Source organism: Lissotriton helveticus, chromosome 9, assembly GCF_964261635.1.
Source record: "Lissotriton helveticus chromosome 9, aLisHel1.1, whole genome shotgun sequence".
In the NCBI taxonomy this organism is placed as follows: Eukaryota; Metazoa; Chordata; class Amphibia; order Caudata; family Salamandridae; genus Lissotriton; species Lissotriton helveticus.
Window position 1 is genome coordinate 275,079,272 of NC_136070.1, and position 19,315 is coordinate 275,098,586.

At 43.0% G+C, this 19,315-nt stretch overlaps 1 protein-coding gene across 1 annotated transcript in view; it reads right to left on the reverse strand.

Moving 5' to 3' along the window:
* SPTLC2 (serine palmitoyltransferase long chain base subunit 2) overlaps positions 1-19,315 on the reverse strand; it is a 340,212-nt gene that overhangs the window by 105,537 nt on the left and 215,360 nt on the right. The window contains exon 9 of the mRNA XM_078659973.1: positions 5,219-5,345. Coding sequence (XP_078516099.1) covers positions 5,219-5,345 — 127 coding nt within the window. The remainder of the gene's footprint in view (positions 1-5,218; positions 5,346-19,315) is intronic.

Genomic DNA, 19,315 nt, shown 5'->3' on the forward strand with positions numbered 1-19,315 from the left:
TTACTGAAGCAACATTGCCCTTTAGGAAATACGTCGAGTGTACTTATAAACTAGGTGAGAACTTTGGATATGAGGATACATTCAAGACAATATTCATTTGGGGTTGATGTAGTTATTCATCAGATATTTGTATTGATCTAGGTTTGAGATACGCGACAATGCTTTTATTTTGGATCCTTTTGTTGAGATACAATACTGGATAGTATCACCAAGTAAGAGTATTGTGTTGGTGTGGTGATTATGGGGTTCCTAAGGTTTCTTTCCACATTTGATTTTATATTTGCGATGGTCACTGTAGCACAGACACACACTTTTGTATCGGGATACAAGGAAGAAGTGTTATTTTCTTTTTCGATTATGGCTACTTTGGGGTTTGCACACGGATTTCAACTTTCCTCTTGTGACGTGTACTCTTTTGCCATATTTGAATGGCCTCTGCCACTGGATACTTACTTTCCACAGGAAATGATACAGTCAGTGCGGTGATGGGGAACAGTCAATAGTTGTTGTTTAGTATTGGTATCCCATTTTTAATTTATTGTGGTAGGCCTGAGGAAGTCATTCGTTGGTGCACCTTAATGACAAAACGTGTGGGCTACAGAATTTAAACATTTGTTGGATGCATAAAGAAGAAGAAAATAAAGAAAATTATAAGGACTGTATTTGGAACAAATTTGAATTCTTTTTAACTTCACACTACGGAGCTCAGGAGTAATATACATTGTGGGGAGCGTTGCTTCACTGTTTTAGTGTGGTGGACAATTGATGTCCTTGGAGCATCATGTGTAAAGACTTTTTGGACTTTTGATATTAGGAACACAATAGTTCGGGCTAACATCTAGCCTTGCCACTGCTGTCTTCGTGTGCTATTTGAAGACGCAAAATTGGTTTTGTAGTAAACGTTTACTAAAAAAAAATTTAGAAAACAATTGGGAGAATCAAAGGTGGGCAGCCAAATGCCAGTTTCTTTGTAGGTGTACAGAGTGGGCTTCCATGGGTATGTTGCCGATCAAAGGGGAATTTTCTCTTAAGAACACAAGAATCTCAGTATTTGCTCCATTCAAGCACAGGGTTTTCTTGACATCAGCGGACACATGGTTAAGGCACGTCTACGTTTGTAAATTCTTTTGTTGGTCTTCTTACTATTACTTACAAAAATCTTCAGAAATTGATATTACCAGTTTTGATATTTTATTTAATATACTTGAATATACTTGATATATACTGAACGTATATATACTGAACATATGAGCAGCTTTATGATCATTATGAGGTACAAGAGGAAAACAAAGTTCTTTTAGTAACTGAAAAGGAACTTTCTATAATTCAGATGGCTTTAATAAAAAATTGTCCTAGGGCGTTGGACTTGTGCAATGGATGTACTCTTCAATGCGCTACCAGGTCTGGTAACCTTTAAAGAGGGCAGAGGCAGAAAACCTCATAACCACACAACAGAAAACTGTTGTGTCCCCTGTGCTGCAGGACATACAGTCTAATGTCTACAGAGACTGGAACACTGTGTGGAAAAGAAAGAACAGTTGCCAAACATTTTAAAGCAGAAGTACTAATGCAGAATGTCCAAGCGTGAACCACACATACATTCCAAAGAATACATCTCTAAAATGGACCAATGCAGCTTGTGTGGAAGCAATGAAGTGAGCGAAGTGTAAACTGAAACGAGTCAAGGCCTGAATAGGAGGACTAGTGCACTAAGATTTCTTGGCATTTAAATGCTTCAGCAGGACTCAAAAGCATGCCAAATAGCCTGTTATTTAACTGCAGTCACACAGGATGTCACTACAGTGGTTTAAAGCATGACTGCATGAAGCTGGGGTTCGAATGCTTCTCAGCTACTTAGTAGAGTATGTGTCTCGTGTACAAAGTAAAGCACAAAAGGTAAAGGTAAAAACATCAGTCCCATCAAGCACAATTGCCCATTTCCTTAAGGAGTGCCTGGCTGCAGCCAAAGGTCACCATTAGTTACGCAAGTTTCTGACACTGGGTCAACAACACCAGAGATGGAAAGGTACAGCTTGAAAAGCAGTTGCAGCAGGGGGCTTCAAGGACATAGATACATAGGCACTTAGGACATACTGGACGACTAGGCCCAACAAGGTACACGTTTTATTGGCTATTGAAGCTGTTGAGCCTGCTTTACTTGCATGTTTATAAATCCACTAATTCCTATAAACTTCACTGAGGACCATTTTTCCCTTTCAAGCTCCCTAAACCATTTAAAAACAAGCACTGGGAAAGCCAATAGGTCTCACCTCTGACACCAGAGCCATTTGCTTTGTCAATGCTTTGCCACTTAGTACAGGTGTTCAACTGCCATGGAACATGGCTGAAAGTTGATCAAAAATCAAAATAAAAACGTGATAGTTCTGTTAGCGTCAGCTGCATCACAGCACTTTTTTTTTTAATAGTTGGTGAAAGGGAGGGCAGGGTGGGAGGCAACATGGAGGGAGTGGGAAGCCAACACAGAGGGATAGAATGGCAATAGGCACTGGAGAGTGAGGGGGAAAACACTCTGAAGCAGCCAGCGACGTCCGCATCATAGTTCAAGTTTACGTTTAACATTTGTATAGCGCACTACTCACCCAGAGGGTCTCAAGGCGCTTGGCACTTTCTTTTTGTGATGTTGGGGGGAGGGAAGATAGCAACAACATGGAAGAGGGAGGAAGGGTGAAGGCAAGCAACAACATGGGCTAGGCAGGGAGTGAGGTTGGGTGGGGGCAAGAAACACCACATGAGGGAGGGAAGGTGAAGGTAAGCAACAACACAGATTAGAGAGGGAGCGAGGATGGGTGGGAGGCAAGCAACACGGATGAAGGGTAGGTCAAACTACAACACAGATGTGGGTGGGGCAAGCAGCAACACGGATGTGGGGGGGTGAGAGCAAGCAAAAAGAAGGACGTGAGGGAGAGAGTGAGATTGGAGGGTGGAGGCAAGCAACAACATGGACTAGGAAGGGAAGGCATTCTAATGCCGGCAAGCAACACCACAGACAAGGGAAGGAGAGGAGCATGGAAAGGGGAGAAGTACACGAGGGAGCCAACTGAAAAAGACGCACTCTGGTAGACTGCTTAAACACAAATAAAAAAGAAGGGCTTAAATAAAATAAGCAATATAAGGACACATGTAACGCATCCATGCTCCAGAGGAGGCAGCTAACCAATACAAAAGCAAGCATATGAGAGTGGCAATGCAGTCAACCAATAGTAAGCAATGGGCGGCCTCTAAGCCATTGTTTAAAAAAATAAAAATCTTGAAGAGACAGACAATGCACTGTCTAGATGGACCTAAAAAGGATAAATTGATCAGCAAGCTGTTCTACTCACTTCAGTATTATGAAATGTAGACTCATTTTCAGAAGACATGGACCAGTGTCACACAGTAGGCAATATCAGAATAGTGTGGAAAAGGTCACATCTATGGTTCCCCAATGCACCATAGTTTTACCTTTAGTGCTTCTACTGCATGCTGCAGCTCTCAGGTCCATTTTTCCCTCAAGTGCGATGGATAGAATTGTGGAACTGTGCCATAATCAAGTTTAATTTGGAAGTCACCCAAGATACAACTTTATAAAAAGAATTTAATGTCATGATTTGGCAAGATCGGTGTAGATCATAATATATCAAATACAGAGCTTTCTAGAGGCTTTTGTGCATCTGGGCCGCACTGTGGAAAGCAGCCAAACATCTGCAGAAAATCACTTGCAGCAATGCTCCCCTCAACAGAAGGGAAGGGAGCGACTTAACGCACCTTGGCAGAGAACAAATAAGCAACAGATTCTCCTCAGGACATGCTTGCTGCAAACTACACTTTGCACTCCCCATAGCAGATAATGAGCTAGCACCATTCTCCACAATAACAAGATCGCAGCTAGACTGCCTTCACCAGAGAACACGCTAGTTGTCCACTCGTGTCTTTGCCCACAGAGAGAATAAAAGAGCTGCCAAATTTTGCTCACCGGGAAACCCAGCTAGAAACACACTGCCTTTGCTAGTGAACAAGCTAGCAGTAGACTCCTGGGCACACAATAAGCTAGCAGCCAAGCCATCTTCTGCAGAGAGCAAGTTAACACCAGCCTTTGCTCTAAAGAATACAGCGCGCAGTCATCTACGCATCTGCAGAAGCTTGTAGCTAAGGTCTCGTATGGGGAGAGCAAGCAAGCAGCAGACTCCTTGCATGGAGAACACGGCAGACGTCAAACTAGGCTTGTCAGCCCTTCAGAGGAGAACCCAGTCTCCCGGACACAGACAGTCACTCGATAAACAAATCACTTGCATAATTTTGAGAAGGGAAACGAAAAAACAGCATATCAGACAGAGAATTCTGCATGGGTTATGGCTAGTCTCTTTTAAAGAGCCTTCCAGTGTGGAGGCAAAAGACGGCCTTTACCCCATCCTGAGCTGCTGAACAATCACCAAGAACAGCTTCCCGGAATCTTGCTTCACTTGAGGTCTGTTTCAGGCAGTTCGCACAGATCTCTGTAACGGGTGCTCTATCTGTGAAATGCCAAGTTTGTGTCAGTTGCACTAGCTGCATCTCCAAGAAGCACATGCTATACATCTCGGCTAAATCAGATTAACAGCGATTTTTAGACTCCGATCAATAAAGTACAATATGCGGTTGCTGAGTGTTTTTGTTTTATTAAGTGAAAACATTCTGCTGGGCTTCTACTTATCTGATCTTTCTGTACTTGACTCCACCAGTGCAGAATACACACGTTTAGCAATTACATTGCCACTTGTAGGTGAACACCGCCCCCCTGTGGTCAAAATACAAACCTAACTTTCACGGCTGCTCACAGCTACTGTACTAGGATATAAGTCTTCAAGAGGCGGTAAAGAGGAGCCCCCTTCCCGGAAGGGAGATGCCATTTGACAAACGTCTCTTACATCCTTGCCCCATTGGACTATCCAGCACAGGGGCAGGAGTTTGATCATTAAGAACCATCAACTCTGGAACTCCCCAACTCACGGTTTTGACCTCCACTTACATTTTTGGCCTCAAAAAATAAAACATTACAGCACGTCACAACAATGCAATGCGAGCACTGTGAGATTGGCAAAAAAATCTGGTAGCAAATTTCAAAACACATGTTTTTATATGAAGTTTTATGAGCTTTTATATGAACTTTCAAAAGCTACATGTAGAGAGCGAGGTCAGCATTCAGAGCATTATCTAATGTGGTAAAATAAAACTGACTTACCAAATGTGGTTCCATCTTCTCCCATAATGCTCTTCATGGAGCTAATAATTTGCTCAGCAACTGGAGGGGACATCGACGTGGCATAGGCAGCGCTGTGAGAGTGTACCCGTAGGTATTCAATCAGCATCTGGTAAGGCAGTAGAAAGAAACCAGCGGTTGGAGCTAAATTCAGGATGAGGCTTCAAGTGAGACAATACTCACAAATACTGCACCGCACACAAGGGTAAAACTAAGTCGTTATTGAGTATCTTTTCTCACTCGCGCTACACACAGGGGCCTGTGCTGACATTCAAGAGAAAGGGTGAATCGGCTCTCATTCATGCCACACACTGCAGCCTGTCCTGGGCCTTGGTAAGAGGGCGATTATACCGTGCAATGGTACACACTGGAATTTACCCTGCAGTTAAGCATGAAGAATGGTTCTGCTCACATGCAAAAGGTACACCTCGCATTTAAACCTTTAATTTATTCAACACTCCAAAATCTCGAAGCAAATTAGAAGACGACCGAAAATAAAACCAAAAAGAACAAGGCGTCTTTTTTTCATTAAAAAATGAGTTTAACAATCACAGAAAGGCTGCCTGAAATCAACTGCAAACTTCTCACTGCTTTAATCAATGGTAAGAGACCTTCAATTCCTTTCCCACTTGGATGACCCAATTTTTCAGAGAACAAAACCTCCCAAGGGACTCCTACCGCTTTAGTATTTTGCATATATATTTTTATAAGAACCAAATGGATTTTTGATTTACACCAGGTATTTGGATGCCATACCGAGAAAAGATTACTTTAGACACAGGATGACATTCCTTATGTACTACAGGGTCACACTGGCAACACTTAAAAACTGAAACTGACCGCTCCACTTAAGGCAAAGTCTTACGAAGGCGTTTAAGACTACTGGTTTAATGCACGAAATGTGTGGCTACTTCAGCATTAACACTGGCCTTCAACTAAAAGAGGCTTCTACTGAAGAGTTCAAATTTATTTATTTATTAACAGTTTTCTAGAGCGCGAACATGACCCTTAGGTATCAGAGCGCTTAACATCACATGGCTTGGGTTAAAACAACAATGTATATAAAAGGCAATAAGATCATAAAAATTAATTAGTACTACTTCCAAACCTAGTCTATAAGTAGATAATATAAAGAAAACTATAATGGGCCAGTACAGGTTAAACATGAATAAACAATGTTCTGAGGTAGTACTTGAATGCTTTTAACGGCTTTTCTTTAAGGCTCTATAATCTCCATTCCCAAGATTTGTATCTAGTAATCACTTCAATGATAAGTCTTAGATGGAGAGTTGTCGTAACTATGGGAGGAACTTACTCATAAGAAAGATCTTAGTTTCCCTCTTATATGTTACAGCGTTTGTAATTTTTCTGATGTTTGCGGGAAGGGAGTTACAAATTCTGGGAGCCACGCCCTCTCATAGATTATACAACACTAGGACTTTTCACTTTGCTGGCTTCTTACAAATCTAGGCTGAAACCACTATAGGGTTGCTTGGGTTCCCACTAAGAGTGGAAGAGGCCTGGTAGTGGAGGGTGGAAGATGTTGGACATTTCCTATTCAAGTAGGACCACGGCTGATTTGCATACGGTTGGTCCCAGTATGTAGTGGCACAGTCTGCAAAAAAAAAAAACGGATTTACTGGAATGCAGTGCAGGCTAATTACTTAGAAGAAACTATTTTTTTTTTCTGCAAAACGTTGTGTAATTTCATGAAGTGGCACTGTTACCAATGTTCATAACTCTGCTTGGTTTGACAGTATCAAAACACAAGAATGGACAGGCATCTGAATGGAAACCAGCGCTTCTGCATTTTAATAAGGACACCCGTACACTGCGCATAACAGAGCACTCTCCAAGATAGTACTGCACCGCAGGAAAGCAAAATAGAGTTGAGCCTTGTATGTATCCAGATTATAATGGCTGGTGGTCATCATCCAAGGCAAAATCCCAATCCCTGGGAAACAAGTTGGAACATGAGAGAAAACCACATGTTAAGCTGCCATACCTTTCTAGTTTTCGCTCTCTTAGACAGGAGGTTGTGTACCCTCCTGGAAGAAGGCAGATTTTCCAGAGGGCAGGTATTTCCACTTGCAACTTCCTAGACTAACCAATCAGGAAAGGAAGTCACAATTCAAAGAGGGACCGGACTATGACTATCCTGCTCCCAGAAGGCATGAAGGATATGGAAGGGTAGCATGCAGTCAGGGAATCTAGATATAAAACACCACGTTAGCCATCAAGTCATGCAGAAGATGTCAGGCTGGCTGGATGTGTGTAGACTGGATCCTACTTCTCTCCACAGGTGACTTGGGATCCTTACCCTCCTTTCAAACTACTTAGCCCACAATAGGAAAGGAGAGAAAAAAAACTCCCGGAGTCTATACAGATCTTCCACTTTTGCCTAACACAAGAAAGACTTTATAAAGCGTGATGAGAAGACAGGGTTGGGGTCTTGATATAGGACCCTCTCAATTAGGAGCATAGAGGGAGCATGAAGGACCCAGGTTACCCTCCACTCAAAGTATTCTCTACAACAAAACCTGGTCCTGATTGGCAGAGGTGCTCACTATAACATCACCTGTCAACTAATAGGTGTAGATATACTTAATCCACCTACCATGTTACTTTCTTAGACACGGTGTACCCCATTTGTATACTACTAAACACTCTTTGTGTGTCTATGTCTGTCTGTGTTGTTACCTCCCACGCACTACACAGTGTCCTGAAATCATTTTTTTCAGGACCAGGTTTTGTTGTAGAGGAGTCTTGATATAGGACCCAATCAATAAAAAACAGGGGCAATGAGTACCACAAGTAGTGCTGCTACATCCTTAAAAGGGTAGTTCAGTATCAAATGGAGTTTAGGCAAATCAGTCCACATACCCCAGAGCCAGGGAAACAGCCCATGGACACGCTCTACTATCTCCATGCATGTAGTTATGCATTGAGCCTGTGCGTGCTGAAGGTGATGCTTTCCAAGTTTGATTCATGGAAAAGATTCACTGTAGCCCTAACCAAATTCACATTGATCAATGTCCATGTGTAATTCCATTATACATTGATAGCGAGTAGATTTATTGATTGATTTGTAATGCACTCACATTTTACAAAGACCACTTCACAGCGCTGGTAGGAATGGGGCGGTCAATCATCAGACTCGAACAAGCAAAGGAGCAGCACAGGTTCGGCAGCTCACATCCCAAATGGTCATGGATGGGAGCTTGAGCAGCAGCTATACAGGATGAGGAGGCCTGGTTGTGCAATGAGTCTGCAAAAGGTTGTAGGTTTGTTTGAACAGCTTTCTCTTCGGTGCTTTTCTAAAGGATGGTAAGGTGGAGGAGCTTGCAGCAGCGCGCTGGATACATTAGCAGAGCGAGCACTGGCTCCCACTGATTGAGACTCCTCATAGGTTTACTAATGTCTCCTTGCTGGCCAAGTTTAAAAAGCGAAGGGCACACCCGAATAAGAAAGGTATCCAGATAATAGAGGTAGGAGGTTGTCTTATTCTCTTAATACAGCTGCTCCTTTTGGATCAGGGGTGGTTGATCTTTTCCTTCCAACAAGTGATTCACCCCAGACTCTCCTGTGTTTCTTCCCCCCTGCTAATTTGTTTGCACCCCAACACCAGCATCTGCCATTGTCTCCACGTTGCAGATCAATATCCTGAAGGTAAGGTTTGGTGGGATATAGATGCTTAATGTAGGCGGAGTCCCCATTATAAAGTATGACCAGTTTGAATCTGTTTGATATCCGATACAACCTCAGACCGAAGATCTTGGTGCTACCTTTAAGTCTTTGGAGACTGTACCAAGAGTAAAATCACAACTTTACACAATTGCCTTTCACCTTGCAAGAATCCAGCCATTACCGCCTCTTGCACCAAACTTAAATCTAATACATGCCAATCAATGACAAAGTTACACTGCAATACATCTTTAAAGACATCGAAGCAAACTATGCAAACACATGATATAAAATTAACATGCTTACTTTTAGATTAAAGTGTTAATTAGCTAAGCTGTGGAAATGTAAGGGCAAATAAGCTAGGGAGAGGACAGACCAAAATAATTACATTTCTAAGCTACAAAAGGCTTCAAAACAACTAGGCAATGAGCTCCAAAAGGTGGCTGAAAAAATGATCTCATGGGATGGAAGGCATAGTAAATGTGCATTACTGGCAAACTGGGGGGGCTAAAGGCTGGTAAAAATGGACAACTACTATTCAAGACAGATCCAATTGTTCAAAGAGAAATCTAAACTTTCAATACAATTCATAGTGGAGGGCGCACATTCACTTTTATGGACCCCGACCATCCCCTGGTGAGCCTCCACACCCTTTGGCAGCTTGATATTGGGAATTAATGGGATGGACCTGAGATTTATTGAGGGCTGGGGCAAGAGGGGCTTGGGATCTAAGAATGGGATACAACCCAGTGTACCATTGAACCATGGGTGATTAATTAATAGCAAAACAGTGGTTCTGAGGTTTCATTCATAAATACTCAATTTAATTGAAGGTCAATCGCACATTCACTTTTATGGACCCCGACCATCCCCTGGTGAGCCTCCACACCCTTTGGCAGCTTGATATTGGGAATTAATGGGATGGACCTGAGATTTATTGAGGGCTGGGGCAACAGGGGCTTGGGATCTAAGAATGGGATACAACCCAGTGTACCATTGAACCATGGGTGATTAATTAATAGCAAAACAGTGGTTCTGAGGTTTCATTCATAAATACTCAATTTAATTGAAGGTCAATCACGATTTCCCCTGAGAATGAATCACCAAAAACATGCCAACCATTTATGGAATTAATGCTTCCCCAAATACAGGAAAAAAAAGTTTCAAACCTGTAAATGTAATTCTCCAGTATTGTTACCTTCCAAAATTCACATGATTTAATCGACCCTCCCCGACATATAAATGGGAGTGTTCCTCAGTATAACTAGAAATAAGTATAGTGTAAGGGCCTGTAAGGGCTAGGAAACATCAATGTTCGTATCCTATTGACACTATTTAAAAAGAACCAAACTGTAGCACAATGATAACCACATTCCTCAGTGGCTTCCATACGTCAGATTTTCTAACACCAATGTAAAGAGTAATAAAACACATAGATGAGTGAGCCTTCGAGGGGAGGGAGTGGAGTCCCAAAAGAACCTATGAAAAATACCAATATAGCAAAACTTCAATTACAGGTAAGTAACTTTTTTCTTCTTCAGTATTAGATCTTTCAGAGTTTTACATGCTTGAATAAGAATAGTAAGCAGTCAAACAATATTTCATCATTATTATTACTACTACTAGCAGCCCGTCCCGACCTTGTCCGGGAGCAATCAGGCTTCCCCGACCCCCGCCCGCCCCGACATTGTCCAGCAGCCCGGGACCCAGCCCGCCCCGACATTGTCCAGCAGCCCGGGCCCTCGCCCGCCCCGTCCCCCGCCTGCCCCGACCCCCGCCTGCCCCGACATTGTCCGTGGGTCCCCCGGAGCCTTACCTCAGCCGCCGCTCCTCACCCGCGCTCCTCAGTTCACCGCTCCACGCCGCTCGTCACCGCTCCTCCCGCCTGTCCTCACCGCTCCTCCCCCGCGCCATGTCCGCCGCTCCTGGACGCCGCTCCTCCCCGCGCTCCTGACGTCAGCACGCAGCCGGCGCTACTTCGAAGGGACTACTTCTTTTTTTAAGGTACATTTTGTAAATAACGCATATTTGTATAGTTTATATAGCCTATGTCCATCTGCACATCCTGACGATTACAATGATGTATCGGGTGTGTGGATTGGCGCTGTGGTTCCCGAGTTTACCCGCCTCAAAGGTTCAAAGTTCTTGCTTTATAATAGTAGTATAGATTACGCATCCATGCTGGGTGCAATAGATTAAAATGAAGCTGGCCTATTGGAAAAAATTATGCAACATTGCATGTCCAACTGCCTCATCAGGCACAGTAATGCAACAGTAATGCTGAATGCTGAGTAACTATGTGCCTATTCTTATACGTTGCTGCTCTGCAGATGTCTTGTAAAGGCATTCCAAAAAACAAAGCAGTAGAAGTGAAAACACTCCTTGTAGAATGCACTTTCACTTTTCCCTCCAAAGAGTCTTAGGGTATTTTCTGCTTTATAATGGTAGAACACTATGGGTGCCAAATTCCAGTGCGCTATGCTTTGTTTTGAAATGGCAAAACCTTTATGAGGAGTGCCACTTGCTACTAGCAGTTGATCTGTCTTTATAAAGTTATTTCTATACATATACAATTTAAAGCATCCTTTAACATCAAGTGTATGAAGTGCTATTTCTACTACATCTTTAGAATTTCTGAAGAATGTCTTCAAAAGTACAGGTTCATTCAAGTGAAATTCTGACCGAACTTTCAGAATGAATCCGGAATTTCTCCTTAATATGACCTGATCATCTCAACTTCATATCTGCTTCTTTGATGGTGAAAGCTTTAATTTCACTTACTCTTCTTGTCGATGTTAATCCCAACAATAATGCCAATTTCCAGGAAAGATAAACAAGTTCTTCTATGTATTTGTTCAAAAGATCTTTATCAATTATGATAGGGTTGTATTTAATTTCCAAGGGGTTTGAGGACACTTCAACAAGAGGGGGTGGGAGGTGGGGGGGAGCAGCTTTAAAAAGGCCTCTTAAGAACTCCTGGACAATCCTATTTGACCACAAGGATGGTTACTGGTAGATCTAAAACATGATATTGCTGCTAAATGCACGTTAACAGATTTATGAGAAAGGCCTACCTATGACAGATGTAGTAGATAAGGCAATACCTGTTCTGCAGCAGATATAGGACGTCCGAGAAATTTCTTTAGAATTATACAGAAAGCAATCTGATTGTTTGACTGAGATTGGTAAGCCAAAACTCTTGGGTGCTCTTTCTAAAAATATGCCTGGAAGCCATCAATGACATTGTTCTACATTCTGTCCATCAACTGTGTTTTTTGCAGTTTTTTGCAATGGAAGCCATCAATGTCATTTAGTGGTGAATCAGCTGGATACAGAGCAGTAGGTGGAGAAACAGGAGTTAGGTAGTCATCCCATTCTATGTCTACGTCCCGATTATGAAGTACTTCACCTTCTTCCCTTTCACTATCAGATTAGGTTTCTTTGCAGGCTGGTGGTTTTGTGGCGTGATTGCAGAGTTTGTGATGGTTGTGATCTAGGACTTGGAAATGAAGAGCAAGTACGTGTGGTTGGAAGTTGTACAACTGGTCAATATGGCTATAAGAATGGTTGCTTTGGCGACGTGGCTTTTGAAGTCTCTCGGAAACGTCTGGAATAGTCCTCCAACATAAACCTCAGGTATTCAATCAAAGTCCTTGAGACTTGCATTGACTCCTCATTTTGACTTTCTTGCTCAAAACGCTTATACTCTTCTAGAATAGATATTAAATAGGCTACTAATCTTGCTTATTTCTTTTGTGGCTGCCTAAGAAGGAAAATACTTACCTTCCATATATTCATCATCTTCCTTCTGGCATTTAACATGAAGATCCGTTGGACTGTAGGCCGGGCCAAATTTGACATCATCTGAATCTTCCATATCCAATAAATGGCTGTGGTAAAAGTGACACCTTACTGGGCGAGATCTGTTCTGGTATCAATGACATAGTAATGCCTTTTTGTGATATTAAGTGGTTTCATTCTCATCGACTGTGCCATTGAAAGTATCGTCAATGGTGAAGTGGAAGCGACTGTTGACAAGGTGATCATTGATGGGGAAAAGGGAAAAAAATAAATCACAAAAAAAAATCGCTGTCGTGATTTCTGTCATCAACGTTATTGCTAATGACATGAGCAACACTTAGCTCTTCAAAGTGGTTTTCGTCGACGATTTACCAGACAGATAGTACTATTGATGGAACCGTTGACGACTGAGAAACAGTCGATAGTTTTCTACATTTGAAGAGCCCTTTGATGTTGAAGCCTCTGGTCTTGGGTCTTGTTTGTGCTGAGAAAACATGTCTCTTCTGCATTTATTGAGAGAGCTCAGATAACAGGCTTTGCTCTGGTTTAACCTTTTGAATCTTCTTGTAGGAGGGGGGGGGGGGGGTCCTTGTGATATCCAACGTTTGGAGAGTTGGCCTTCTGATTGGTATCTTTTGTGAGGGTCTTGGTAGATTCTGAAGTACCCTCAGTGACATTTGTCCCCAGAAAGTGGGATTTCCTTCTCCTCGACTTTCTAAAGCCAAATGAATAGTCGGCATACTCGGTCTTTAAGGTCTTTGAATAACGTTTTGGAATCCTTTACTTTGTGAGAAGGGTGTAGGTAATGGATGAAATCATTGTAGGGATTCTTTGAATGTAGCCATATCTTCCCACAAGTACCACAAGCCGAAAGAGGACTTTCTTTTATTCTTTAAGAGGTTGCCGACATGATGCTCAGTTAGATTGTAGTCAATTGATGATAAAAGATGGACTTATAAGAGAGTAAGTCTAGTGATAATCCAAGTAGTTGAAAGTGAAATTAGTTACTCACCAGTAACTCCAGGTCGCAAGCGTTGGTATTTTTCATATATTCATATGCTTAAATCTTTGCCCGCAGTCAGGGTCAGAATGCCCAGTAAACATAAATAGCAGTAAACTGTGTTAAAACAGCCATAGGACTCAACGACCATGTTTGTTTAGTAGCACATCCACCTCATTTGAAGCACCCCGAACTTCAGGCAATGAAGTGGAAGTGTCAACTATCCTACTCCCTCCAGAGGCCATTACAGCTCAGATTTCATAGCACACGTGTGAAAGGAGTAGGGTCACATTTCACTATATTAAAGATACAAATGCTGGAAACCTGGAGACACAGGTAACTCATTTCTTCTCCAGCATTTGATCTTTCGTATAATCATATGCTTGAATCAGATTAGCAGTACATGACAATCATAATAAATAAAAGAACTGCAGGAAGCAGGCTCACCTTTACTGAATCAGGTTATGAAGAACAGCCTTTCACACCACAGAGTCTGCTTCTGCATTCACATGAAGGCCGTAGTGCATCATGAATGTGTGCCTGCTTTTCTAGGTAGTTGCACGGCAAATGTCTTGCAAAGGCACACTTGCGTAGAGTGCTGCAGTCACACCCATGCTTCTGGTGGAATGCACCTTCACTCGCCTCTGGAGTGGATGCTTAGCATTGTTGTAACCAAAGGAGATGCATGCTGATAACAGTGTGCTGTTCCCTGTTTCGAAAGGGGACAGCCTATTCTTGGATGGCCAAAGGACACAAACAATTGGTCAGTAGAGCGAGTATATTTCCTTCTGTCTTTGTAAGACTTGATGCACCCGCGTACATCAAGCAAATGCAATTACCTCTTGGATAATGTTATGGGATTTGGAAAGAAGAACAGCAGAATAATGTGTTACATTGAGATTAAAGTCAGTAGAGACTTTGGGAATGAACTTGGGATTGGCTCTTAAGATCATTCTGTCCTTAGTTAAACAAAGGTAGAGTTCTCTTACAGTAAATCCATGTATTTCTCCTACTTGTCGCCCTTAAATAAGGACCAAAGATTTCCTAGAAAGAATTCAATGAAGTCAATGAAGTCGCCCCACTGCAACTGAAGAGAGTCTCCACCAAAACCTCTAACCCCTGGTATGATGATAGACTCAATGACGACAGGCGCTCTATGCGAATGGCAGAACGCACCTGGAGATCGGACCCTTCAGCACTACACCTCAAAAGGCTTAAGAACAAGAGAAACGCCTACTTCAGGAAAATAAAGCGCACAAAGGCGGACTTCTTTAGCCGCCAGCTGGACCAAGCAAAAAACAGGCCAAAAAAGTTGTTCGAACTAATCAAGACCCAAACAAAGACTCAACCACTACAATCAAACAGCACAACAAGCGACATCCCACACTGTGAAGCCTTCTCTGCTTTCTTTAAGCTAAAGACTGACAACATAAGAAATGACCTCATCATGGATGTAAGTCGATTCCCCAACGCCACCAGAATGTCTTACACTCAACCTAAAAACAAGGCATCTTGGCTGCATTTCGATACCTACTCGGAAGAAGCAATACGCAAACTGCTCTGCACCTTGAAGCCCTCTAATCACCTCACTGACCCTCTACCTGCTAATGCTGTAAAAGACTTCATCCCCTTGCTCCTCCCTCTCTGGACCAAAATCATCAACAGCTCCCTGCAACAAGGCCTCATTCCGGACTCCCTCAAGGTGGGGCAAGTCACGCTTATACTCAAGAAACCTACAGCTGATCCGTCTGACCTAAACAATTACCGGCCCATCACCAATATCCCCACCCTGGCCAAACTGCTGGAAAAATGTGTCCAACTACAACTAACTAAACACATTGACCAATTTGACCTCCTCAACCCTCATCAATCAGGCTTCCGAGCGAAACATAGCACGGAAACAGCTATGACACACATAATTGATGACGCCCTCCAAATTCTTGATCGTAATGAGTCCTGCCTCCTCATCCTTCTTGACCTCTCGTCAGCATTTGACACGGTCAAACATGAGAACTTGCTGGAGCTGCTAAGCACTAGAATGGGACTATCGGGAACTGTTCTCAAATGGTTTTCGTCCTTCCTTCACAACCGGTCACAGAAGTTCAAGATCGACAATGTGCTATCCACACCTGTGCCTGCAGATCTAGGTGTTCCACAAGGATCCTCCCTCTCCCCCACACTGTTCAACCTCGTCATGGAACCGCTCGCCACCTTGCTCCAAGCTTCCAATGTCCAATTCCATATGTACGCCGACGACACACAACTCTACCTAAAGCTACAATCCCCGGAAGATATCAAACATCTGAACTCCACGCTTATTAACACTCAATCTTGGCTGGCAGATAATCACCTCAAACTAAATGCTCTGAAAACCGAGTTCCTACTCATCTCACCCCCGGCGAAAATATCCATCACCCAAACATGGCTCAATAACCTAACAGCACTCAATGTCCAACCTACCATTGTGGACTCGGCGAAATCCCTAGGCATCACACTCGACGCCAAGCTCAACATGCAGCAGCACGTTAGCAAAGCCACAAAAGCAGCTAATTTCCAAATCAACACTTTGAGGAAAATTAAACCCTTCCTCCCTGCCAAAGACTTCCAAACTGCTGTACAATCTCTAGTCATCCCTCGAATAGACTACGGAATTGTGGCCCTCAGCGGACTCCCGCTATCCACAACTGCACCCTTAAGAGCCTCCCTGAACGCTGCAGCAAGACTCATCACTGGCTCAAGAAAACATTCGCATATATCCCCAGACTTAAAGTCTCTAAAATGGCTGCCTTTTGAAGCCAGAATACAGCTAAAAATTGCAGTTATGACACACGCGGCCGTGCACCACAATGCACCCAACTACCTCGCTCAAAAGTTGTCTATCTCAGGAGGTTCGAGGTCCAATAGAAGTACAAAAAACCTACTCCTGAAACCGCGTAGATTCCGGAAAGAGAAAACATACAAACGCTCCTTCTCTGGAATGGCACCCAGGATTTGGAACGCGCTCCCGCCTGAAACTAGGCTGATCTCCTCCACTGCACTCTTCAAGAAAGAGGTGAAAACCATCCTTCTTGCCAAGATCTCCTGAACATGAGTGGTACTGTATCCGAGACTCTGCATTGCTTTGTATCACTGTTCACCTTGTCCTCTGGCACTTTACCTCTAACTTGATGTTGTCACTATCAATATATGACTCACGCTGAGTCACTCTCCAGATGCCCCCACTCAGTGTTCTCGCTTCACTAAGACTTTGGTATAACCCATCCACACACCCAAGGTGCACCTCTATAGTGGGATCAATGACTTGTACCGTCTTATATTACTTGTTTACCTGATTGTATATTGATATGTTTTATGTATGTTACTATTATCCCGCCATGTTATTGACTACCATACGCATTGTGCCAGTACCCATTATCTCTGTTCACCCCTACTGCCCCTACCCTGTCTTTGTGAAGCGCTCTGATATCTGTAAGGATCTTGTTCGCGCTATATAAAACTTTGAATAAATTAAATAAATAAATTCTGAAATGTGTTTTATGGGTGGGTTTGGACAGAGGCAACACGAGTTGCCTCTGGCGGTATTTAATTCCCAGGGTGCTAGTGGGCACCATAACGGGAGGAAGCCTCTGAAAAGTTCCTTCATATATTTCTTTATGATTCTCTGTGGAAAAAAACGTGGCTGAATTGTCTTCTATTCTTCAGAACTGTGACACTGCTGTCAGATGAACTCTTATTAAGGAATATTTCAAATAGTTCTTTGCCAGAATTAGCAGATACAGATGTATTTATTGTTATGGGATTGAATCCGTTGGTGTTGCATCCGGCACAAAAATGTTTACTTTTGAAATTGTATGTTCATGTGGTAGCCTGTACTCTGTTTAGTGCCAGAATATTTCTAAATTCTGCTGAGAAATCAAGATGACCATACTCTAGGTCATCTGGTACCATGCTGTTAGGTTTAATGACTAAAAGTTGTGATGCAGAATATCTCAGTTGTGCCTGGAGAGTAGTTTGGGATGAATCTGAAATGGTCCTGAAGGGTGTGTTGAGATGTTTAGGAGCTCCACAAACCAGTACTCGCAACACTGGGCTAATGATTATCAGGGTACAATGGTTGGTCTTAGCTTTCCTCTTGACCCTGAGGGTTAGATAAAACCGTAGAAAGGCGTAGGCAACAACGCAAACCGTCTGATTGAAAAGGGATTGCCCTTAGAACTTGTTGCTAGAAACCTGCTGGTGTATTACTGGCATTTCTTGTTGTATCGCATGGAAAACAAATGCAGCACTCGTTTGACCCAATTTGTGGAAGATGTAATTCACTTGGTCTTCGTGGAGGTCCCTTTCGTGGCACAAGATTATGTTCGACTGAGTGCGTCAGCTTGATCATTTTGCCATTCAGGAAGATGCTCCACCAAATGTCCATGTGATGGGAGATGGCCAAGTCCCACAATAACTACGCTTCTTCCGACAAAGGCCGGGACCTCAGTCTTCTTTGGTGACATAAAATATTGATGCTGGGTGTTTGCTCTTATGAGGATTGCTTGACTTGCCAACCTATGGAGAAATGCTTGGAGACCCAGTCTTACGGCTCAGAGCTCCTGGATGTTTATGTAGAACTTCCATTCCACATCTAACCACAGGTCTTTGGTCGAGAAATCCTGCATGTCTGCTCCCCTGCCTTTCAAAACAGCATCTGCTATTAGCACCACTGTATCCAGTGAAGAATGGAATGAAGTCCTGCGATGAGGTTCCTAGGAATCTGCCACCATTTAGGGCTAGTTTTCAATGTCTTGTAACGTAACCCGTGTCATCCACTCGCCATGACCTTGATTCCATTGGAAGTTCAGTTCTTGGAGGATCGACCCCATCCAAGCCTGTAATAAAGTTAAGTACTATGCATGAAGACATCAGGCCCAACAGGAATGTGCATTGTCTGATTTTGACCATCTGTTTGACAGAGAACGTGTTTACTATGGACTGAAGTTTTCTTACCTTTTCCGCCGAGGAGAAAGCCTTTCACATTTGTGTGTCCAATATCGCTTCCACGAACTGCAACTTTCTGTGAGGTTCTCGGAATGACTTGTCGATGTTCAGTACAAATCCTAGTCTGTAAAAGAGAGTTAAGCAGGCGACCGTCAAAGCATTTGTTTTTTCCTTTGACCGAGGTTTGCCAATCCAGTCGTCAAAGTATGGATATACTTGGTGACCCTGTCCTCAGAGGTAAGCAGCAACCGGCACAAAGCACTTGATGTAAATTTGCAGTGCTGACTTGAGCTTGAAAGGGAGCACCTTGAATTGGTAGTATTGCCCACCACTGCAAAGTGAAGACCTGCTTCCAGTCTATTGGGATGTGAAAATATACATCCTAGAAATCATGGATGTCAAGTACAAATTCTTCAGAACCATCAGGAGAGCGTCTCGGAATGCTATCGTACAGACGGTCTGTTTTCTAAAAGACCTGTTGAGTTCCTGGAGATACACCATAAGTCTCCACTGATCAGTCTTCTTTTTCACTAGGAAGAATCCAGAGTGGAATCATGGATTCCTCTGGGCTTTTTGGAACCGCTTGGATTGCTCCATTTAGGAGAACGAGA